A 25,028-nucleotide genomic window follows, 5' to 3' on the forward strand; every position below is an offset into this window, starting at 1 on the left:
TGTTGTGGCGCTTATTGCTGCTGTTGTTACTCCCCAAATAACCTTGTTGAATCCAATTTGTTCTGTACAAGCAGTGTTTGGCATTTACAAAGGCTAACATTATGAGTGCCAATCAAGATTCATTCGATATGATGGCCTTGATTTGTAGGCCGTCGAATGTTTGACGTGGACGACGTGTGCTCTCGGACTTGGGTGCGCTGCAGGCTGGCGTGGTATAAGAAGGTGAGGTCATAGAGTGTGCGGAGTTGGGCAGTGGGAGACCCGGGAGCGGGCCAGAACTGAGGAAATGGATACGCTTGAAAGAAACAGAGCAAACGATGGATGGAACAGATGTTGAGGGATGAAGTGGAAATTGGACTCCAGGTTCAAAGCGTTTGCTTAAGACACTGGCGTAGTAGACAAAAGGCTGTGCGGACGAGAATGGAAAAAGTGCAATAAATAAATTGAGGATTATGACGAGTTGACAGTTATGACAGAAAGAGAAGGCGGTTGGATGGTTAGATTGCAGGGTGCGAGGTTTATTAGTGAGCTAGGCTGCTAGGCTCAGGTACAGTATGGACACATTAGCAGAGATGAGAGGCTGGAGGCTGCTGAATATTTTTAGAGTGATTTAGAGCTCGTGTCAGTAATGATGATAACACTGCAGGCCCTGCATAACATGACTGAGGGAGCTCTAGCACACTGCAGCTTTCAACAGCTGACACTGCTGTACCCTGTCGTAGCAGCAGGAGGTTCGTCTGCTGAAGTGTCTGGGCTGGAACAGTTATCCTATGGAATAAAAAAAAAAAAGGGGGATCTGTGTTTGAGCAGGCCGGAAGCAGAGGGTGCACTTGGATATAGGAGTGCTGATCCTTTTATATCCCAGTGAATGCAGTCAGAGTAAATGCAGAGTCCTGTCCTCTAGCCCTGCACTCCTGGCTCTGAGCTGACACCTTTTATGTATATACTTTCTCTGTTGCATCTACCAACAGATATCACTGGCCCTTTCCTTGTTTGCTGGGCTGAGAAATGGACTGAGCTGTGGACACACACTGAGCAAAACGATATTTTGCGAGCGAGAAAGAGAGAGTGTATTATGTAGCTGTCAGTGAGGCTGTAATGAAGACTTGGTATTGGTGTCTTGGTATTGTTCTTTTTTGCCTTGCTGAAAGTAAGGGGTAATTAGGCAGAGAAACACAGCCACCGACTCTCGGCAGCCACAGTTAGTAATTGGCCAAGCACAGCGAGCAGTACCTGCGTTTTGGGGCTGTTTCACAGAAGGCAGTGGTTACTGCATTTGTGCTAATAAGTCAGACTTTTGTCTCCTCTGTCCATGGAACATTTTCAGTGTTGTGGTGCATCCAAGTGGACGGCCACTCCAAAGGAGAGCTGCAACAGTCCTGGATTTTCTCTATTTGTCCATTTGTCTGTCTGTTGGGTTGATGTACACCCAGGTCTTTAGCAATGCTCTTGTAGCGTTTTCCAGCTTAATGTCTTCTGAGGTCTTTTGAAAGTTGTGTTCATCAAGGCAGGGTTCACAGATAACCAGTATTTAAAAAGAACAGATCTGGCAGTGCACAGGCTTCTCTTGGAGAAGTCATTAACACCAAGTGCTCCTTACTTTTTCTAGCCTGCAGTGTGGATGTTTACTCTGTGTGCTCAATCCTGTAAAATCCTGTACAAGAATGTTTGTGTTTTATTAGTTTAGTTGGATTGTGTTTGTCTATAATTGTATTAGTAATCTATAGTAGAAATCCAAGTAAATCCAAAGGGTTCCATTTTCTTCACTTTTGTCCTGCAACTGTATATCAGTAATGCGACCTGGTAAAACCTTATTATGTTTGGTCAGTAAATTTTGTTTTATTGCATTGAATGCCTTGATTTATCAGAATAGGACTGTGAGACAGGTGGGACTGCGGTTGGCTAAGATGCTAGCAACATGGGGCATTGAACTGAGATAGGACCTGGATTTGCATACTGCATGTTTATGTGACCAACACTGCAATAACAGTTAAAGGGCCTATATAAGAAAATATTTCCGTTTGTAAATGGAGTGATTGTTACTGCATGTTCACATACTCCTGCTGAACTCCTTGTTTTTGTGATATCACACAAAGCACCGTGTTTATATACGTACATCCGCCTGCCTATAAGGTATAAGGAGCGTTTCAGCTTGGATTGCTTTTTAATGAGGCAGTATACAGAGCTCACAGTCAGGAAAAGGAATATTTGCATATCCGTCTTAAAGGCACAGTAACTAAAACAGCCTGTTTTAATTCAAGGGGCAAAGAGAAGGTGGAGTGTGTTATATTAAATGCATTATGATTGCTGGGAACATATGGGGGTCTTAAATGAATATCAAGATCAAAATAATGAAGACCAATTGTAAAGCAAGCCCCCTGTTTCTCCATCGCATTGCACATGATCCCCATGTGTTTTTTTCCTGAATATAGAATATATATGATTTTCAACACATTCTCTAGAACTCCCTCAGGTAAATGCAAATCTATGTGCAAGTGGATATTAGGCCTCTGCTGTATGGCAGCGAGTGCAGGTTCGTTTCTGTCATGAATGCTGACGCATCTGTCTGTGCTCTGTCCCTGCAGGTAATTCCCAAATGGGGGCCACAATAGTAGATGCCCTGGACACACTCTACATAATGGGACTACATGATGAATTTAAAGACGGACAGGAGTGGATCGAACAGAACCTGGACTTCAGTGTGGTGAGTGGTCCACTGCCTACAATTGACTGCCTAAAAAACCAATAAGGTTGTGTCCAATTTTTTAAGGTTGAATAATCTGTCCCTGGTATCAGGTTATTATTGATTATTCACTGTGTGCCAGCAAGCTTGAAAAATCACCCCACTTCAGACGTCCCAGAAAAAAGGGGATTCATCACTTCAGCTTGAAGGAAAGGGCTTAGAATTGGCACAGGAGATAGACGGCGGTGAAAGGTGTTGCTTAGATAACAGACATGAAATTTACTTTTAGTTTTCACACTGAAACAATAAAGCATCAACCTAATTTCCACCCCAATTATAGTCATTTCTGATTCCCACCCAGTAGCTAGAACTCCGCCATGTGCTAGGAGAGTGAAAGCTAGCATGTGCTTCCTCAAAGGTTTCCAAGATTCTGTCTTGGACTTACTCCTAGACAGAGATGATTCTCTCCCCCTCCCCTCCTTTCTTCCCGCATTGGTAAGCACTAAAGTGCTGTGGCTAAGACGCGACTCGCTGACTCATGAGTTGACAGCCATTTTCCACATTTTACATCATGTACTTCTCCACGAGCAGAGCAAGCAGGCCTGAAACCTGGGCAAGCTCTGAAAACGCTCGAGTTTTGCATTCTGTTTGAGTACGTTGGCACTGCGTGGACTTAAGCGTGGTAAGAGAGCAGTGAATATGACACATGGTGGTATCCAGGATACAGCACTAGCACCATGGAAACAATGTAGACAGGGAGAGCTCTACCTACCACGCTGAAGAAAAGCCTCAAATGAGCAGGCAGGCTAAGGTTGAGCAGAAAATGGTAGGCAAAATAACAGCCAGAGAATAGAGCCGTCCCAGAGAGAAGCCCCAGGGACCCCTTGATCCCCCGCTTTCAATATGGCACTGCCATTAAAGACACTTCTATCTGTCCATGCTCTCTCTGTCTACTGCTGTCTGTTCCACTATCTGTCTTTTTTTTTTTTTTTTTTTTTTCCCCTCTCCTTCATCAGATACGATGGAGTGCTGGTTTCTTTTTTTGCCCCATTGCAGAGCCTTTATGCCATCTTTTGTCTGGAGTCTGTAACATTAGTCTTGTCCTCCCTTGTCTTGTTCTTATTTCTGTTCTCGGCCTGGCTTTTTCTATACCTTGAGGTCCTCACATTTGGCTGTTTGGTATTGCAGGGGGTACACTAGTCTGAAGCTTTTCCTCGTTTCTTCCTCCCACACTTGTCGTTTCATCATTCTTTTGCCTTTTACATTTTCTTTTGACTTGCTGTGCCATGCCCTCTTTGTGTCTCTCTGACTGCTAATTATTGACCTTGTTCAGTTTGGCTCTGGACGTCAGCCAGTGCTGAGGGTCAGTAGGATCAAGGAAATTGATTATTTGGTTTGAAGAAGGAAAAAAGAAATCTGACATGCAGGAGCTGTAGATAGAGATGTTGGAGGAATATGAGAGACGAACAGAGACCAGATGTAGACAAACCTTCGTTTGCTGCTTCCCACTTCAGCAGTCGGCTCTTGCCCCAGCAGTCTAATTCTGACTGGCGTTTCATTTGTATTATGTTGTCAGCTCTAGGCAGGAGGTACGTTTACCAGGGTCATTAGTGGTAACTACAATTAGGTCTTGTTTCTAGAAAAACATTTTCAAGAAAAGCTCTTTTAATGCTTTACTATTCATATTCCTTGGGTTGCATGATCAGAATTGGCCAGTTTATTGATTTTTTTTATCGTGAACATAATGTGAACCACGTGAGAGCTGCGGCTACAGCAGCTACCAGAATCACTTGATGTGACACAATTGAGTTCTGCTATTGAACTAAACCACCAGTGCTCCCGACACTAGGTGTTAAGGAGACTTAACACGACTCCTGCAACACAGGCAAAGCCAGCCACCACCTCTTTTTAAACTGCAGACAGTGTGGCCTCGCCGGGCAGCCGAGACACTCGGAGGAAGGCGCTAGTTCCCCAGCCCCGCCACACTAGCTAACCGACACCTGTGCTAGCCAACATCTCTTTAAGAGTGACGAGGGAAGAGAGCGCCATCTGCTGATGAGCAAGCGGCATGGCTTGGGATTCTTGCGACTCCTGGGCCATGGTGGCAGCACATTAGAGAACTACTGGCAACTTTTAAAGGAGGAGACATGCAGAAAGGCAGGAAAAACATCTTGTAAGTTGAGATGTCCATGTCAATTTATTGTCATTGAGCCTTGGGTGCCCTTAACCCTGCCACTAGTGGTAACCACTTAGATTAGGTAGATATTAACTACTGCATACTATGATCACCCCACATGACCTGCCATCAGCCAGTTTTTCTGTTAAACAATCCAAATTAACCATACAATGGTCAAAAGTGCTGCATGTCGAGTTTGTTAGCCTTTAAAGGTTGTGATGATTATAACCTTCATGAAAAAATAAAAAATAAACCTTGGCCAATCAGAAGTGAGCACCAAATGTGAAAAGTGTCACATCCAGACATCATAAATCCTCACACCCATGGGTTCTTTCTCTGGCTTTGAGCTCTGGCACTTAACTCTACCCTAATTGCTGTGTATGCTTGGGGACAGAGCAGCTGCTTGACCTTAGCCTCCCACTGTTTGGCTCTTCGAGTACCTTGTGGTCACTTGGTGGTCAGGCACAAGCTATCTTCTCTCTCAAATTTTTTGCTGGCCTCTCCTATCCTCCAAGAGTTTGCTTCATATTTAGAACGTGCAAGTTTAAGTGTTTTTAGGATTTTATAGTAGCTTTCATTTTCAGCAGAACTACGGGATCGTCTGCTCGCATGAATGTAAATGAGCAACTAAAACAACTAAAAATATCAGCTGCCGGCGCTTTGATTTTTGGAAGTCTGCAAGCCATTGATCTTGCGCTCAAATCCGACCGTTTGAATATATTTTTATAGAGACTCCACTGAGTGTGTCACTAAAGTTTAAAGACTGATTTAACGGGTCGTGATTAGGCTGCTGTACTGTGGTGAGTCACTGTTAGTGACCCCCCCCCCCCCCCCCCCCCCCTTCCTGTTTCTCTTGATCTTTCTATCTATCTATCTCTCTTCTGCTCTCTCTCTGTCTCTCCCCGCTGTGTGCGTGCTCTGCCTCTCTCTCTGATACCGTTGTGATGATGGATGAGGCTGCATGCCATCAGAATTAATTGTGGCGGTTAAACCAAAAGCTGAATTAATAGACCTTGGTTGGAGAACGGTCATATCTGAATTAATCTGGTCTGTGCACACTTTTGTCAGAATTAATAGACATGGTAAATGAAGGCTAAGCAAGGCGACCCGACTGAAACATGGTGTTGTCCTTTTTGATTAAAAGCAAGTTTAATCTGCTTCAGTAGACCTGTCTGAGGAACGGCTAAAGTTAAAGGCTGAAATGCTTTCCTGCTTTAAGAAGAATAGGTGGACACAGCAAGGAAGAGCTGTGCTGTTGGGTCATTTGGGGCTTGTTTTGGATCAGGGACCCATGTTGATCAGCTCCTCGGACACTTTGTAGTTCTATAATTACAGACTGTAGTCCATCTGTTTCGCTGCATTCTTCGTTAGTCTCCTTGGTGGGTCATTCTCAGCAGGTGTGATAGTGTGTGTTGCTCTGCTGGTACCAGTGGATCAATCACAGCAGGGCTGCTGGAGTTTTTAAACAGTGTCCACTTACACTCTACGCTGTTAGGCAGAGTTAACTTGGAAACAGAACTCAGTTAGTGTTGGTCATCCTCCAGTCCTTCATCAGTGGTCACAGGACGCTGGTGTCTGGACATTTCTGGTTGGTGGACTGATCTCAGTCCAGCGGTGATGCTGAAGTGTTTAAAAACTCAAGCAGCTCAAACTGCAACAGTGCAACACACCTCACTAACACACCACCACCAGGGTCAGTGTCACTGCAGTGCTCAGAATGACCCACCACCCAAATAATACCTGCTCTGTGGTGGTCCTGTGGGGTCCTGAGCATTAAAGAACAGAAACACTGAATGCAGAGGAACAGATGGACTACAGTCTGTAATTATAGAACTAGAGAGTGCTCCTATATGATAAGTGGAGCGGATATAACAGGCTGCCTTCGTTTTAAATCGTATTTATTTATTTATTTATTTATTTATATGGTTACTGGTTTATGGTAGGCACAACCAGATTGAGTTGAATCATACAGCCTGTATGGATACAAAGGATATAAGGATACAAACTCATCACACTGTAACCCAGGTCAGTTACTTAAGGGACATGTAAACTTGGAGACTGCATAAAACAGCAAAAAGAAGACAGCTCAGTACTGCGAAGCTAAAGAATACAGCATGTATACAAGACAGTTCTGGATGTGAGCAGACAGCAGCGATAAGTGTTTTCCCCCATCTACCCTCAGAATCAGCGGGACTTTGAAGCCCTGTCTCAGACCTGACACATGGTTATGTTCCTTCAGACGCTGAACTCTGGTGAACTTTTTTAACTGACAGCTGAGTGTACTTTTTGTGCAATGCCACTCATTGACGTTTGTTGTGAGTGAGCAGTCTGTTCTCATTGAAATCAAGATATAACAAGATATGTATAGATTTTATTGTTTGGTTTTCTCTCATGTCTCTTAGACCTGATTAGAGTGAGTATGCCTCTTAGTCAGCAGGGAAAGGCCTTCGTCACACATGGCATTAACACGCATCATTAGATGTGGCACATGTACTCAAGTACTTGGTTAACCGCTGGAGCTTTCAGTATTTGACCACTGAAATCATCAGTTGGGTGTTCTTTATTTTATCATGAAGATAAATATGAATAAACAGACCAACAACAAAGTGAAACCCTGCTTTTATGGATTAACAGAACTGTGATTTGTTTTGCTTAAATTTGCCAATAAGTGCATGCATTGACGAATGTTTTCGGACACCTGTTCATTAGTTGTTTCTCCCTAAAGCAAAGGTATTAAACTGTCTGGGATAGGCTTTCTAATAGAATATGATTGCATTTAGCGACAAGAGTGTGACATCAGATTGTTTGGGGGTGGGGGGTGTCTATCTGTCTAACCCACGCCTGGCATTAGGCATGATGCCAACCACATTTGCTCATCTGTGTAATTTATTGCAACCTAAATTAGCTGAATGTGTTCATCAGAAGGGGTGTCCACAAACATTTGGACATATAGTGTATGTTTTAGAATATGAAACTCTAGCGTGTTGCCATGGCCAAGTCCAGAAATGCTAAAAATATATTTCTCTGAGAAACGTAACGTTTTGGCATAGTGTCCACTGAGGAGAAAATCCTCTTTAGAAGACAGAGTCTCTATCAGCAGCCAGAGGTGTAGGGCTTAGGTGTCATTTTAACACTTTAGAACTTTTGCTATTTTTTAAATAATAAAGCATGTTTCCAAACATTGAACAGAATTAGCCTAGAGCTAGAACACCAGCGCTAGGGCTAGATGCTGCTAATTAAAGTCAGTATGAATACCACAATACTCAAATAGACTACACTTTGCTTAAGAACTCCAGTATTTTCTTTAATCATCTCCTAAAAGGAAACTCCATGATGCTTGCACCTCACATGTCCACGCATAGCAGCCATTTACACTTTGCAAAGCTTGCGGAGCACCACATTGCCAGCACTCAAAATACATAAAATACTACCACACATTAGATGCCCTGAGAGTGTTTGTTTTAGCCACAGCTTGCTCTCTGGAGAAATCTCTGGAGTGTCCTGAACCACACACTTCTATACTTTACTTACTACATTAATGTACACACATCTAACGATGGTGCACTAATTTTAACACACTGTTTAGTTTGATAGGGTGTGGTTTGGGACACCTGTTGCAGATTATTAGTCGATTACATTGACTCGTCTCCCCACCTTACAATGCCTGAATTGCAGCTTTGGAATCTGGCCGCTCAGAGAGTTCTGTATGTGACAGGGAGGTATTATTTACATCAGTTGTACTCATTTGGTCTCATTTACATGCATCAGTGCATAAATGAGTTGGCTAACCGGTGGTGCCCATCTGTGTGGGTGTGGTGGTCCCTGACTCTAAATCCTGGTGTAAATGCTGACTAGGCCTTGCAGGGATTTGTAAAAAGATTTTTTTTTATAAATAAATGACCCCTCACTAGCATAAGTCAGATGCACAACAGCCTCGTTCTAAAACATGTACGAACAAGCACGTACGAGACGCATCCACATCCTCCTCTGCAGTCCCATCATTCAAACAGTCAGTACTCTCAAGCTTCTCAGGCTCAAACATATTGTATGGCAGACTGGTCTCACCGATCAGCGTGTTTTGAATTTATGGCGTGTTCTCCTGCAGTGCCTGAAATCTGAAGAACCTGTAGAAAAGTGCTGTGGTTATATCTGGTTATTTCCATGCACTTGACCTTTCTTCTCTTCTCCTTCTCTTCTCTTAGAATGCAGAAGTCTCCGTCTTTGAGGTCAATATCCGCTTCATTGGAGGACTGCTGGCTGCGTACTACCTCTCTGGACAAGAAGTAAGGCACCACCTTTGTGGTTTGTGCATGTACAGATTCACCAGATCACTCTCTCTTCTTGAACGTCCTTGAAATATCTTGAAAAAGTTGGTGTGATGCCAAATCTTTCTGTAAGGAAATGTTTTGTGCTGGAGTTCAAGTGCAAAATGCTGGCTGTTTGAAATGTCTAGGTAGCTAAATTTGTTCATCGCCGTTGCAGAATTTGTTGGATCATAAAACGTCCTTGAATTTAAAAAGGGAGTATTCATGAACCCCCCTCCCCCCCTTCCCCTTTGTTGGTTACTGTCCGGTCTACTTCCCCACGCACACACACAAGTGATTGTAGTTTGCCAGACAGAGCATTGAGTGCTGCAGGAGTGCTCAGGGGAGTGTTGTTGGCCCATTGGTCTGAGGAAAGCAGTCTTTGGGGAAATAATCGCCCCATCACTTTTAGCCCATGTTAATTAACCCTCCTTCCCACTCGCCGTTTTATCTTCCCTTAGGCTCTAAATGAGGATGGTTCAGATTTTCGCTTTCTCCTCCTCCCCCTCGTCCCTTTCCCTGCTGCTGGCCTGCATATCTATGCTCCTCTGCAACATCATTTCCCCTCCCGCTTTTGGTGTGAAGGTGAAAAATGCAGGGAAATTAAGCAACACCCCCTCCACACCCGACACTTCATTAGATGGCTGCAGATAATGAGCTCTGCCTGAAACACACAAACGCACACTAGCACACGCAAAAATGACCCTTACCTGCCAAGCTGCGTGCCCCATGCCCTCACCCATACCCCTGAGCATCTGCGTGCTCTCTGCCTATTTCCACGCCGCTCTTAACCAGTAACGTCCCAACGCCAGTGGGCTGAGCTGAGCAGAGCTGAGCAGACTGTGAATAGAGTCTGCTTCCTTGGCCATGGGTGCACCTCAGGCCGCCCTCATTTAGCCTGAGGCGGCCAAGGGGGTGAAGAGCTACTGCCAGTCACTGGGCTTGTAATGGAGTAGCAGATGGAGGAGGGCTCTTTCCCTGCTGACTGAGAGGCATATTCACTCCGAGGAGGATGCCTTTGGATAGAGAGAGCAGAGAGAAGATAAAGAATAGATCAAAGAAAATGAAGCAATAAAAGAAACTGAGCATGCAGTCATCATCGAAAGGTGAAATGATTTGGAGGAGAGAAGATAAATCACTGTAGATTAAAGTGGGAGGGTAGAGAGGACAGCATATAGACTAACACTCTTCATTCCTCCAACCCAATACATGGCAGAAGGTTTAGAAGAGAGCGTCTTAGCGCTGCTGAAAAAAAAAGAAAAAAAGAATCAAGGTCACTCAATTTTCTCCTTACCTCAGATATAGTCGATTATCCCACGAGTTAAATTGGTCTAATAGCCTCAAACAGTATGGAATGTTTAAATTATCTCAAATGAATGGTTTCTAACAAGGGCCCTGTTTACGCCTACCATTAACATGCGTCTTGAGTGATCCGACCATACGCAGCCAGCACAAAGTACAGGTGAACGGGGTACAGTGCATCTCGAGGACCACATTACCACATTATCTCCAATTGCAAAGTACTGCCCGCATCAGCCACGTCACTGCGCCAGCCAGGTGTGACTCAGACTACAGAATGACTCATGACTTGAGGGCAAAATATCGGTGTACACTTTTTGATAACCAAAGAGTTGCTTCAACATAAGCAGATGAACTCATGTGCTACACAGTTTAAAAACCTGGATGTCTCAAAGTCTTCACTTCTCTTCACTCTTCACGTTTCCGCCTGCTCATACTGTATCATATCTGAAACAGTGTTTTAATGAACAGTTAACATGCACAGAGTGGTGGCAGGCAGTGGTTCAGTTGGTGTGGTTTTTAAACCCTGTGTTGTAGCTCTGTCTTCAGATCCCACTGGTCTGACTGCATAAACGATTTGGATATAACAAAGCCCAGTATGTCATCTTGCTCACAGTATCGCTATATATTATAGTCATGATCCCCGTATCGTGATGCGTACCGTTTCAGCATGTTCTTGCCAATACACAGCCCTAATGGTTACCTGCCTCACAGTGTTCATTTGTCTCAATCAAGTGACTTTCTTGCAACAGTTCAGTCCGTCCCTGCGCTGTGTTGAAATTCTAAAATCTTTTAAATGAGTAATCCTTATAATATCAGTAAAGCTGTATTTGTGTTTCACCTTTTATATGTAAATGCAGCTCAGTGTGCTTTAGAGAGAGTCAAAAGGCAAGCGTAGATAGAAAGTGAGCACACGCAGGAGCACTCGAACATGAGCGCAACAAGAATATAAAAGTAGGCTGTTGCTTTGGCACTGGCTGGGCGAGCAGTTTGGGTATAAGGAAGACGAAAGCTGTAAGAGAACAGGATGGAGAATATGGCGACTTGGCGTTGTGTTAGTTTGTTAATGTTGAGTAGATTAGTCCAGGAACTGTGCAGACTTGCTGCAGGGATCCGTGCGATTGTATAAATCAGTATGATTGGTTTTGGCAGTTTTTGCGTAGTCAACATTAATGTTCTTACTGGTACTTGCTGAAGTAATTAAACATTGGCATGTCAGTTTGCCTCCAGAGGAACATGTTAAAGCTTTCAAAGTTTTGTTTTTCTGTTTGCTGATGTTACTTTAAACTGTGCAGCACAAGAAATAGTCAGATTCTCCTGGTTACAAAAATGGCACTTCACATGAGATGGATAGGAGGATGGATGGTGGATTTATGAATTCATAACTGGTTATAATTGCCTAATCTGGATACTTTAATCTAATAATTAAGCTAGGCCTGTTCCAGACTCAGTATTCTGTCAGTCAAATCAGATTTGAGCGTTAATATGAACATGTGACTATTGGTTTATAGTTGTTGTTTTTTTTTTCTTCCTTATGGACTGTTTTTTGTTTACATTTAAAAAAAAAAACAGTTAAAGAGACTCTGCGTATGATTAAAGATTGCTGACTTTAATTACTGACATAATGTCAGTCTGATGTATGGATTTGTGGAATATTGAGACAGACAGCAGCATGTATTTCTGTTTAAAATGAGGCTCTTCTAGCCTATTTCATTTTTAAACATTCAAACTGCTTCTTCAGTTCTACAGGATCAGCATTACTTCAACTTTATTTCTCTTCAAATATAAAAACAGCAAACTGCAAACTAAAAAAATGCAGCATTGCCTGCTTTGAAATAATAGTTTCTTGTCTTCTGCAGGTTTATTAGACGACTATTTTTCATTATTATGATTCAATAATAAATCTTAATGTTAATAATAAGCAAACTAAACACTTGTAATTATTTTTAAGATATATTTATATATCTAATATTTAAGATCCAAAAGCAAACGTTTGTCTTCAGTGTCTTTTCCTGCACAATGAACAGCTGAATGGTCTTTAGGAAAGATGGTCTAGTTAGGCCTGGTCTATAAAATTCACCAGGCAGATGCATGGTCATACGGGCCCAGCAGACATCTACAGAACATGTATTTAGAATGAGCCTGTAAAGAGACTTACCGCCAGCACTAAATCTGCCCAGATAATTGGAGACTGGCCACCTACAGCAGCTCAACCGTTTCAGGTGGTTTGCCGTGTTCGATATTGTTGAATGATAAGCGACTGCTTGCAGATAGAGCTGGCATGTAAGTTTGTTAGAATTCTTCTTCAAAAGTTAAAAATTTCTCCATACAGCTAGGTCTGAAACATTTATTATTGCAAGCCTAACTTACCACCCCTCCTCATCAGCTTCTCGGCTGCAGCTTGCCTTTGTGTTTCACAAAAACCTGAGCTTGAAGAGTTCTCGTCTGACGAGTCTGACTGATGATTTGACTCGTGAACTTTTAGGAGACAGTCCTAAATAAAGCAAGCCTTGTTTCTTAATTCTCATAACTCTATTGCTGTCGTATTATTGGTATCTGGTGTCGACCAGAGGAGAATCGGTTCCTCTCTTTAGTTTTGGTTTCTGTCAAGGTGTCTTCCTCTCACTCTGATGGAGTGTTTCACGGCCACACCTGTTGCAAAAAGCGCTGTACAAATGTCTTTGAATTAAGCTGCATGCATAATAAAAAGCCCTGTAAGCTCAACAATCTGCTTGAACTAGAAGAACGAGATGAATGAGACCTGGGGGGAGAGATGAGTGCAGTGGACAGATGTTTTTGGCAGCTCTGTGATGAAGAAGTGAGTCTGAGAAGAGACAAGGGGAGACTGGGAAGGGAGCTGCAGATGGAGAATAGAGTGGACAAGTGTAGCTGGAGAGAAGACATTGGGCTATTATGGCTGTCCTCAAAGCCCCTCCCCCTCACCCGCCACCACCACCACCCCAGTGGCCCTGTGCTGCCTGTCAGCCTGTTCCAGCCCAGCCTGCAGCCACATGATCGATGATGTTTACTTTCCTCTCCCTGCCCTCGTCTTTTGCTTCTTCTCCTTTCTCTTCCTCCCCTCATTTTCCACTTCTCTACTAGATCTCCTGTGTTTTGCACTCTTCGCTCCTCATCTGTTTGTTTTTTTCCTTAGTTCTTGCTCACGATGACCAGGTGGAGATGAATGATGGCCTAAGGCAGCTGCACGCAGCTCAGCAATGACATGCGGCTTTGGCCCTCAGCCCGTAATTAACAGAGTGTCATTAATTGACTGAAGAGCCCTCTGTTGGGCCAAGTGCTTTTAATAAAGAGAGTGGTCAGGCAGCCCTTTTGAAACTACACCCCTCTCCTGTGCTCACACATAGTTCTCGTTAGAGGTCTCTCATGGTGCACTCAGTTGTGCACAGAGCCTGCTGATCAGTTATTTACCTCAGTGTTACTGAGCTCTACTCAAGCTTGAGTAGACTGATAAATCACTGTGCTGATCAGTTATTTATCTCAGTGTTACTGAGCTCTACTCAAGCCTGAGTAGACTGATAAATCACTGTGCTGATCAGTTATTTATCTCAGTGTTACTGAGCTCTACTCAAGCCTGAGTAGACTGATAAATCACTGTGCTGATCAGTTATTTATCTCAGTGTTACTGAGCTCTACTCAAGCCTGAGTAGACTGATAAATCACTGTGCTGATCAGTTATTTATCTCAGTGTTACTGAGCTCAACTCAAGCCTGAGTAGACTGATAAATCACTGTGCTGATCAGTTATTTATCTCAGTGTTACTGAGCTCAACTCAAGCCTGAGTAGACTGATAAATCACTGTGCTGATCAGTTATTTATCTCAGTGTTACTGAGCTCAACTCAAGCCTGAGTAGACTGATAAATCACTGTGCTGATCAGTTATTTATCTCAGTGTTACTGAGCTCAACTCAAGCCTGAGTAGACTGATAAATCACTGTGCTGATCAGTTATTTATCTCAGTGTTATTTATCTCAGTTATTTATCTCAGTGTTATCTCAGTGCTGCATTGCCGTTGAGTTAGCTGTTTTGAGAGGACTGGACTTCAGTATGTTTCTTATTGTAATCTTGCAGCTCCAGTCAACTTTTTTAAGCCCTGAGAGCGAGCAAGAGAGAGAGCGAGAGAGCAGAGGGCCGATAAAGACAGCCCTGTGTAGTGTTTACCTGTTCAGACCTAGGCAGCAGCGTCAACTGATATTCGATAATGAGGGGAGTTTAGCTGAGCTGTACACTCAGCAGCCTGTCAGCAGCAGCCAGGAAGAGAATGAGACGGATGGTGAAAAAGCCAGAGAGCCATCTATCTCTGCTGGATTCTCCTTCTGCATGCTCAGAAAGATGTAGTTATCGCCCTCTCACCCCCCTCCACCCCCTCCTGTCATTGTCCTGGTCTGCGTGTCCTTCGCAGAGAATATCCGCTAGCTATCAAAGCTGTGGGGTGCTGTGCTCTGTCTTCTGTTGCCCAACATGCATCCCATTAACAGCAGAACAGGTATAGCCCAGGGCCCAGCAAGGATGGGTAGCTTAAAAGTGGGATTGCAGATATGGAAAGAACGAATGCAGAACAGCTTAAGATCAAGCTTAAGTGTCTTATTTGTGCTAAGCTCTGTTATTATAGTGCCTGCTTTAATATGTGGGATACCTTTTGAGACAATGTGTGTTTTCACTCGGTTCTCTCCTTCTTAGTATGTTTCAAACGGTTGCTTTAAGGTTTGGCTGATGTATTCTTAACAGCAAAAATCCAGGTCTGCTTGCTGTGTGGAAGCCCTCTGCTTCCAGTGCTGCGTGTGGGGTTGCGTGATTAGCTCATTTTGTCACGTGACTCCTTTGACGTATCACCGGCATGGCTAAAGACCTTATAAAGACGGCTCCTTATTTGCAGCTGTTCCTGCATGGTGAAATGTCAGCAGTCCAGAAAGTGCTTTTCTTTGCTGCTTAAGTGTTTGTATCCATGGGAAAGGAAAAGCAATAAAGTGATAAAAAAAAAGGTTCAGAAAAGTTCAAAAGACATTTAAAATTGTTCTGTCAATCCAAGGTTTGGAATTCCTCCTATCAAGCCCAGAATTGGTCCTGGGTGCAGACTTTTATGTTCTCTCTTATCTAGTGTCTATCTAGTTCATGGCCAGATGAGCTAATTCCACGATGTACCTTCAAGAGGGCCACAGGATGGGGGCGCTGTGGTAGCCAACTGTGAGTTTTAAAGGGACAGTCAAGCAAACCTTGATATCAAATGTGCCTGAAAACTGTCAAACACTAAGACCATTCCGTCCACTCTGTGCTCTCAGGTATGCTGCTTAATCCTCTAAACGTGTGATTTGAGCCTCAGTTAGTTGGAACAGGTTGGAGTAGGTGTCTAGTGTGCTGGCTAACTTATCCGAATATAGCTACATAGTGCTAGCTGACTACAGCACTATTCTCAGCACTTGTCGGTAGCTCAGCAGCTCAGCAGGTAGTCAACAGAGGAGCTGCAGAGTAGTCAGGTAGCTGAGCGAAGCCTAGCTTAGCAAATGGGCTACAGATCCAAAACCACTGGTACAAAAAAACCCTAAAAACTGCATTTGTGCTAACTGAGCTAATGCCAACCAGCCTCTCGCTCCTGATTCAGAGCAGTTTATCAATTGCTGTTGTCGTCAGACTGACAATTTAACACGTATTAAATGACTGATTTTATAATGTATAAGTTGATTTTAAAACGGAAGCCACGTAAATCTAGAACCATCTGCACTACATGCTGACTTCAACTTCAACAGCCTCCTGCCTCTGGGAATACCACTTATCGTCCCATACTGAGTCGGTGTGACTGAAAAAAGGTTCTGTGTAGCACAAAGGGATCCACTATTGATTCATACCAATAGATTCGAACCAATTAGGCATCCAAAAGGATTGCAGTTGGGGTGTCAAAGTTGGCTAAGCTCATAGTGAAGCACTTGCTTGACTGGCAGATTCCCATAATGGAGCTTAAATGTCCATGAAAACGCAGAGCAAACACACCAGGAAGCTGTAGATAAACAAACACATGATAAATAATAATAGAGCCACCCTGACGGAGTGAAAGTGTTTAATCCAGCTTTAACCCTGTCCTCAGGGACCTCCTGCGCGCACACACACACACACACACACTTCTTCCGTTTCACACACTCCATCAGCTTAATCTCTTTATATGCCTCCATTTGGCATTAAAAAGAGCAGACGCAGGCTCTCTCTTTCTGTGTGTGTGCGTGCGCGTGTGTGTCTGTGTGTGCGTCTGTGTGTGTGTCTGTCTGTCTCTCTGTGTGTGCGTCTGTGTGTGTGTGTCTGTCTGTCTGTCTGTCTCTGTGTGTGTGTGTTTGTGTCTGTGTGCGTATAGAGGGGCGAGGTTGTGCTGTTGGGAGTGCCCCCACTGATATCCTCATATGTGTAATAACAGGATCATCTGCGCTCTTCATGATCTGCATCACTCAGATTAGACTGTTGAAGCACAATCTGCAATCTGGGAATTACACACACTCACTCACTCCCTCTCTCTCTTTCTCTCACACCCTCTCTCGCTCTTGCTCGCTCACTCGCTCTCTCCCTCTCTCCCTCTCTCTCCCTTTTCTTCTTTCTCTCTCTCTCTCTCTCTCTCTCTCTCTCTCTCTCTCTCTCTCTCTCTCTCTCTCTCTCTCTCTCTCTCTCTCTCTCTCTTCTACTTTTCTTTCTTCACCCTGTCTCACTCACTCTCCCTCTTCCCCTCCTTTCCCCTTCTGTCTTTCTCTGTCCCCTATTCTCTCTTCCACTTTCTCTCTCTCCCCTTCTGTCTTTCTATGTATCTCCCTCTCTCTTCTTTCTCCCTTCTCCCTTCTCCTCTCTCTTAATCACTTTCTGCTCCTCTGTCTTCCCTCTCTTGCTCACTTGCCCCCTTTCTATTTCTCTCTCTCTCTCGCTTTCTACCCTGCTCTCTCCCTTACCTGTCACCTCTCTTTTTCTACTTCCTACTCTCTCCCCTGTTCTTTATCCTAGCTTCTCTTCTGTTTACCATTTCCATCACGCACTTTACACACAGACTCTCCTTCTCTCTTTAGACTTTGTTTAAGGGACTGTAGGGGTGGGTGGGGGTGGATGGGGGTGTGAGTTGCAGTGTACACCCCTCACAGATGAATGTATGCGATCTGTAGTGCATTTTAATGGGCCAAATGTGAATGCTGTCAGGCAGAGGCTGGAAATAGAAACATCAGCAGCTCTGGTGGATGTGCAGGTTGAGAGAGGGAGAGAGAGAGAGAAAGGCCTTTCCTGCCATATGTCTCTCTGATCCCTTCAGTCATCACCCAAAAGGCCAACTAGAAGGGCAGAGCCACCATTATTGACCTACAGTGCCTGCTGTCTCTCAGTGTAACTACACTTCACCCTCTCCCCCTCTTTCATTCTAAGTCGCTCCGTAGGAGTGTTCAGCTCCGTTTTCCCCATAAAACACTCAGCCTGATCTGTGGAGCTGGGACTTGCCTCGAAGAGCGCCTGCAGCGACAGTGACCTAGTGCGGCACTTCGCTGCCTCTGCTCTAAAGCGATATTTCCTCAGAGACCTGCTTCCTCACACATGACTTCCCTGCATCACTCTAGTCCCCTCTTTGGCTCTTCATGTTGGATCAGCGCTCAATGATCTGTACAAATTAAAGCTGTGTCGGAGGTTAGAGAGCAGAGTAAAGGGATGACTACTCTTCAGGAACAGGTAGTGGTGTACTCACAAAAGCAGTTATAAAAAAATAAAAAAATAATAATGGTCAGCGATGGGTCATTAATTACCTGCTCCTTTCAGCATGACAAAACTGTAGAGTTCCATATTGCTTCATGTAAGGCCTTATTTATCCTGTCATCAAAAGTGGCTGTGGTGGTGGGTTTGTTTGTTTATGGACTGGATATCCATCTTGTGTCATTTAAAGATGGATCTTTGATTTCATTAACAGCTGTTCATTTCTCAGAGCAGCAGAAAAGAAATGAAGAAATCAACTAATGTAAAAGAATTAGACAAAAAGACTAAGTATCCTGTATGAACATTTTCAGAAGGTTCTTGTTAATGATTTTTGATGATGACTGTTATTTAGTGTGCCAGGCTGCCAGTTTGTTCCCTGCACTACTTTACTGATTGTAGCTTTAAGCGCTCCACACACAGCAGAACTCAATTTAGACCTTCATGATCGACATTCATACACACACATCTGGGGAAAATCATTGTTCCCAATGAAGCAACACTTAGACCAAGTATAAAGTGTGTGTGTGTGTGTGTGTGTGTGTGTGTGTGTGTGTGTGTGTGTGTGTGTGTGTGTGTGTGTGTGTGTGTGTGTGTGTGTACACTCACAGTGATGGGACAGCATGAAAATTTGATTTGTTGAACACAAACAACGTCTTCAGTGCAAATCTAACTGTTTAGGAGACACTACAAGCAGGAATTTGTGCTGTTGGACATTGCAGTTAAGACGGTTCATATGGTTGGGGTTAGACTTAGTAACATTGAAGGTTAGATTTAGGGTTAATATGGTTGGGGTTTGGTGTAGCGTAAGTGTAATTAAGGTTGGGTTTTGGGTTAGTATGGTTTGGGATAGGCTTAGTATGGTTGGGGACAGCTTTAAGTCAGTTTGGTTAAGATTATGTTTAGGCTTAATATGGTTAGTGATGTGCTTTGTATGGTTAGGGATAGGCTTGGTATGGTTAGGGATAGGTATATGGACAGTATGGTTAAAGTTAGGGTTAGGGTCACTGGTTAAGGGTAGGTTTATGGTCAGTATGGTTATGGCTATGTTTAGGTTCAGTATGGTTAGGCTAGGTTTAGGGTCAGTATTGATGGGTTTAGGGTCAGTATGGTTAGGTTAGGTTTAGGGTCAGTATGGTTAGGCTAGGTTTAGGGTCAGTATTGATGGGTTTAGGGTCAGTATGGTTGGGTTAGGTTTAGGGTCAGTATTGATGAGTTTAGGGTCAGTATGGTTAGGTTAGGTTTAGGGTCAATATTGATGGGTTTAGGGTCAGTATGGTTAGGTTAGGTTTAGGGTCAATATTGATAGGTTTAGGGTCAGTATGGTTAAGGGTAGGGTTAGTATGGTTAAGAGTAGGTTTAGGGTTAGTATGGTTAAGAGTAGGTTTAGGGTTAGTATGGTTTAGGGCAAGTATGGTTAGGTTAAGGGTTAGTATGGTTAAGGGTAGGTTTAGGTTAAGTGTGGTTAGGTTAGGGGTAGTATGGTTGAGGTTAGATTTAGGGTCAGTATGGTTAAGGGTTGGTTTAGGGTCAGTATGGTTAAGGGTTAGTATTATTAATGGTAGATTTAGGGTAAGTGTGGTTTGGTTAGGGGTTAGTATGGTTAAGGGTTGATTTAGGGTAAGTGTGGTTAGGTTAGGGGTTAGTATGGTTAAGGGTTGGTTGAGGTTCAGTGTGGTTAAGAGTAGGTTTAGGGTCCGTATGGTTAAGAGTAGATTTAGGGTCCGTATGGTTAAGGGTAGGTTTAGGGTCCGTATGGTTAAGGGTAGGTTTAGGGTAAGTGTGGTTAGGTTAGTACGGTTAAGCTTGAGTGTAGGTGTGGCATTAGGGTTGTGTGTGTATGGTACTGGTATTCAGTTTCACATTCAGGCCAACTTTAGTTTTTTCTTCTTTTGTTCTTTCTTTCGTTCTTTCTTTCTTTCTTTCTTTCTTTCTTTTTTTCTTTCAGGCTCTAGTCTAATAACCAAACTTTGACTGCAGGGTTTGGCAACAATAATCTGCGTAGTTTGCCTTGGTTGGTCAAAACTGCTACACCTCTCGTGCTTAACCTCTTGTCTGCCCACACCGGCCATATGAGACGAAAACAGAGTCTTCTCAGCTATGAGCTTCCACATCACTGGGTTAAATGTTCCCCCTCGCTTTTGTCTCTTACACTTTTCCTCATTCTCTTTCGCTCCGTCTGCTAGGTTTTTAAGGTGAAGGCTGTCCAGCTGGCTGAGAAGCTGCTTCCTGCCTTCAACACCCCCACAGGCATCCCCTGGGCAATGGTCAACCTCAAGAGGTGAGTTATATTATCTGCCATCGCCCTTTTCGCTGGTGCTCTTCTACCTTTTTCCAGTTCTTACTTGTTATACAACCTTTAGATTATGTGAAGGTCCCGCACACCTCACTTCACATTCATGCTTTCACACTTTCATGCTCACATTTTACAGAAATGGTTTGGTTCTTTATGCAACTAAAAGCAGTTCTTCTGTGGTGCTGCTCCGACTTTCCTGTTTTGACACCTTTTATTTATAAGAATGCATCTTTTCATTCCCCCCCATGCTTGGTAATTCCACTGGGCCTTCTTCCTTGTTCTTAAGCGCTACATCATGTAAGCCTGTTAGTTCCCATGTGAATAGGTCTTCCGGGGGGCTGCTCTGCTCTTTCCCTGCTTAATGCAACTGTCCACATAATTTCATTTCAATGGCGCGAGATGAAAATTGCACAATTAATCCATTGAGCGCATTGTGAATGTACATTAGGCTTTTGGGGCAGAAAGGAGGAGGCTGAATCAAACAGAGCCTGACACACAGCTTTTGTGAATTAATTGGGTGTTTAAAGAAAATGGATTGGGAACAGACGAGACCACCGTGATTTTTCAAGGTGTCTCTAATCCTGAGGAAAAGAGCGGGTTTGTGTTCCATTAATCCCCACTCGCCCCGAGGGCACTCGCCCAGTCATTACAAACACACAAACATACTGTCCCTCAAAAGGATGACGTGAATGCAGCATGAATGCGAATGAGTAAAGGCCACAGAGGAGGAGGCACCTGCAGCAGACAGCGGAGACAGGAGTGCTGTTGACAGACAGTGACTGGTTGGGGGAAAGCAAAGCTCAGTTAAAAGAGTCTGTGTTAAATCTTAGAGAGTGCCTTTCTTCCGTGAACTTAGTGCATACACACACACAGACTGTATCAGACATCAGAGAGCAGTAGCTCAGCCTTTAATCTTAGTAATGTTATCTCTCCTGTTTCTCAGTGGTGTGGGCCGGAACTGGGGCTGGGCATCAGCTGGTAGCAGCATCCTGGCTGAATTTGGAACCTTACACATGGAGTTTGTGCACCTGACATATCTGACGGGGAACCCTGCCTACTATCAAAAGGTCTGGTTGTGTGTAAGATTGTCATTGTCACTTTAGCATTTATTAGCCCTTACTGTTCTCTTCTGTTGCTTTTGTTATGTAGTTCATTTTAATATTTATGTTTTAAAGATTATCTTTTTATTGTTGTAATGAGTAATTATGGGTGCACTGATCATAAACCTGGTTGATCTGGGTTTGCAATTCTTAAACAGCAACCAATCCTCTGTTTATAGGTGCCATAGAATGCATGTATTTAATATTTAATGCTGTTTTTTGATGTATAAATAGTAAATATGTGACTTTGGTTGAATTTGGTTTAATAAGCCTATTTATAGCTTATAGTTATTTTGCCCCAGCATGAAACACAAGGGTTTTCCCTTTATAGTTGGCTTGTGGAAAGTAAATGAGCTCTACTAATCTATGGTTTATGTCACAGTGATGGCTCACATGACCAGCCACATAACCTAGCCTAGCTTAGCATTGCCTTGTACTGTAATAAGAACCGTGTAATTATTTCATGTAATTATTCCTGAGTCTTATTGTATAGTGTTTGTCATCTCAGTGTCCTCTCTGCACAGTATGCGGTTAGCTAGCTGAAAAGGTTGTAGACCAACTGCGGGGTTTGTTTTAAGTCCTGTACCAGGTCGCTTCACTGGCTTCCCATTGGTGCTTGGCGTGATGCTCCCCTGGCTTCCCAGCACAGATATCCACAACAGGGCTTTCTCTAGTTCTCTAGTTCTCTCTTCCCCAGTTTGCCCAGCATTAGCTTTTAGCCTTGTTTCCATATTTCTCCCAAAGTAGCTGTTGTGTTTCTCCTTGAGCACTGGGCTTTAGCTAGTGGGCTAGTTGTATGTAAATGTTGGGAGTGTAAATTTAATGAGGCAAGACATAACATGCACATAACAGGTCAAGGGGTTTGGAATTGTCGTGTTTCCAGTCCTGTTTTGGTTATGCCAGATTTTCTTTATAACGAATGACCCAACAGTGTTTGAGGTTCATGAAATGTCATGTTTCTAAGACACCTTTAAACATCCAGTCATGGCCTAATAGCTCAATTATAATAAGAGTAAAAATATTAAACAATTATGGCACACAATCTATGTCTGTGTATAAAAGTACAAGCAGATCAAATGTAGAACTAAACTTAGTGCTATTAAAATTGGCATTGCTATGTTAATGCCTGCATGTACATGTGCTTCAGTTCACCACGGTTTGCTCCTTGTATCAGGTGATGCACATCCGGAAGCTGCTGGCTAAGATGGACAGACCCAATGGCCTCTACCCAAATTACTTGAACCCTCGCACGGGCCGCTGGGGCCAGCGTGAGTACCCTCTTTAAACTCTCTTTCTTCCCCATGTAGAAGAGCACTTCCTACTGTGAGCCCTCTGGCTTTCCTCACACATTGCATTACAAACCTCCCAGTCCAGTGGCCAAGAAGTCAGGTGTGGTTATAGGTGTCTGTGCGATCTTCAGCCTCCGTTGTGATGAAGAGGACATGGTAGCCCTGCTCCCGTCTGCGAGGCAGTGACCCGTAGCGTCTCTGCCACAGGTTTGCTCTAATACTGCGAGGGCTGCTGCTGTCTTTAACTCGTCTGCTTTCTGTTCTGCTGGCACGGGGGGGGATAAGACCGCTTATCTCAGTGCTTGTGCTAAAGCAGGAGCACAAACAGAGGAAGGATGTGAATGAGTTGTTTTTTTTCCTCTCTTTAATAAATATCTGTAATTATGTGTGGTGAAAACACTCAGTGCATTTTAACAAAGTCTTAATTACAGAGCCAGATGAAGTTTTAATTACTGTCTCCGTCTCTGAAGACTAAACTTAAATGTAAACCTGCTGCACAGAGACGCGCACACACATACACATGCTCGCATGCACAAAGCCCATCTAGGCAAATTATGCATACATATAAAATTTGACACATGCTTAGTATGCTCCTATTCTGTTGCCCTGGAATAAATGCATACCACCCCATCACGAAAGATGCAGCATGTCATTTACATAAGTACTCACAGCTGGCACGTGTGCGTGCGTGCGTGCGTGTGCGTGCGCGTGCGTGTGCGTGCGTGCGTGTGTGCGTGCGTGTGCGTGTGTGTGTGTGTGTGCGTGCGTGTGTGTGCGTGTGCGTGCGTGCGCGCATGTTTCTAGGGCTGTCATTAAAGCAGAAACAGAGATGTCTGAATGGATGCTAACGAAGAATGACAGGTTGTTAAAGTTGAGGGTTCCTCCCTTCCCCGCTCTGCTGTCCCTTATTCTCACCCTCCCTGCTAATCCGGGTTAGTGGGTCTGTATGCGCTGCAGTATAGACTACACACCACTACTCTACTGGTCTAACATTCAGTAAGTGGTGCAGCATTTATGTTAACTTTTTAAGCCTGGGTTGTAAGGGCTGTGTCTTTGCCAGACGTTCTGGACGTTTGTGTGTTCTGGATAAAGTGCCAGACTGTAATTCCACTTCCTGTCCTTTGTTTCATTTCATGTTTCAGTGAGCAGCCCCTCGCTTTATTTATTCTGCCTCTTAATCATCACTGCTGCTTCTTCTCCAGTACCTCCATCTCTGCAGCCCCTGATCCCCTCTGCAGCATGCTCTCTTTCTCTCTCCCTCTCTCTCTCTCCTTTTCTTTGCGACTCTATCTCTTAGTGTCTCTCTCTCGCTCTTTGTCCTTTTCTCCCTGTTTGGCCTCTTTGCGCTACAGGGCCACTAAGGCCGCTTCTCGCCGGCACAGTCCCGTTAGACCAGTTACAGCTTCTTTTTCCATTTGCTGTGTTGCTAAATCAGTACCAGTGCACGGCGTCTCATAATAATTGGACCGTTTCATTCTTCTTTGCATGACAACTACAAGGCTAATGTAGCTAGCTAACGTTTGCTAACTTACTGAAGTCATTTCTTCTTTATTGATTGGAACATCCAGTTAAAGTCATGCTAAAGAGTTCTGAGGTAGCCGTTCTTCTTTTGTTTTATCCACTTTTATTCTGTGCACCAGTTTCACTGGCAGCCAATCAGCTCCAGAGCTTGATACTAACACCACCATGCTTAACAGTTGGTACGGTGTTCTTTAGCTTGAATGCCTTACATTTGCTCCCACAGACATACTTCTGGTCACTCTGCCCAAGCAACTCCAATTTTTGACGCTAATCAAACCATAAAACGTCCAGAAAGCTTTCTTCTTTTGCTAGAAGTGTTGATTTTGGAGACGGACCTTCTTTCTTGGATGGCAGCCTCTCTGTGGCGAGTAAAACTTGTAAGTTTGACCGCAGACAGTGGCGCTGGTGTTCCAGCAGCTTCCAGTTCCTGGCAGGCCTTGCTCCTGACCATCCAAGCTAATTCTTTCTCATAGATAAGGGTCACAGTTTTCTTTCAGCCAATGACAAAGTGGCTATACCTCCCAATGACTTTTATTTACATACACTGGTGATCTTGGAAACTGCAGTTGTTTAGAAGTGGCTCTAAGAGTTTGTCTTGGGAATGAACTTGGGTTTGTCCAGAGTTTCAGGCAAGTAGGTTTTCTGTT

General features: G+C 43.8%; 1 protein-coding gene across 1 annotated transcript in view; it reads left to right on the forward strand.

Annotated features, from left to right (window-relative positions):
• The window catches only part of man1a2 (mannosidase, alpha, class 1A, member 2), a 94,552-nt gene that overhangs the window by 57,000 nt on the left and 12,524 nt on the right, over positions 1-25,028 (forward strand). The window contains 5 exon segments of the mRNA XM_072686016.1: positions 2,586-2,704; positions 9,062-9,142; positions 20,362-20,456; positions 21,415-21,538; positions 22,746-22,839. Of these exon segments, the coding sequence (XP_072542117.1) occupies positions 2,586-2,704; positions 9,062-9,142; positions 20,362-20,456; positions 21,415-21,538; positions 22,746-22,839 (513 nt within the window).

The sequence above is a fragment of the Salminus brasiliensis genome, chromosome 8, assembly GCF_030463535.1.
Source record: "Salminus brasiliensis chromosome 8, fSalBra1.hap2, whole genome shotgun sequence".
Taxonomy (NCBI): domain Eukaryota; kingdom Metazoa; phylum Chordata; class Actinopteri; order Characiformes; family Bryconidae; genus Salminus; species Salminus brasiliensis.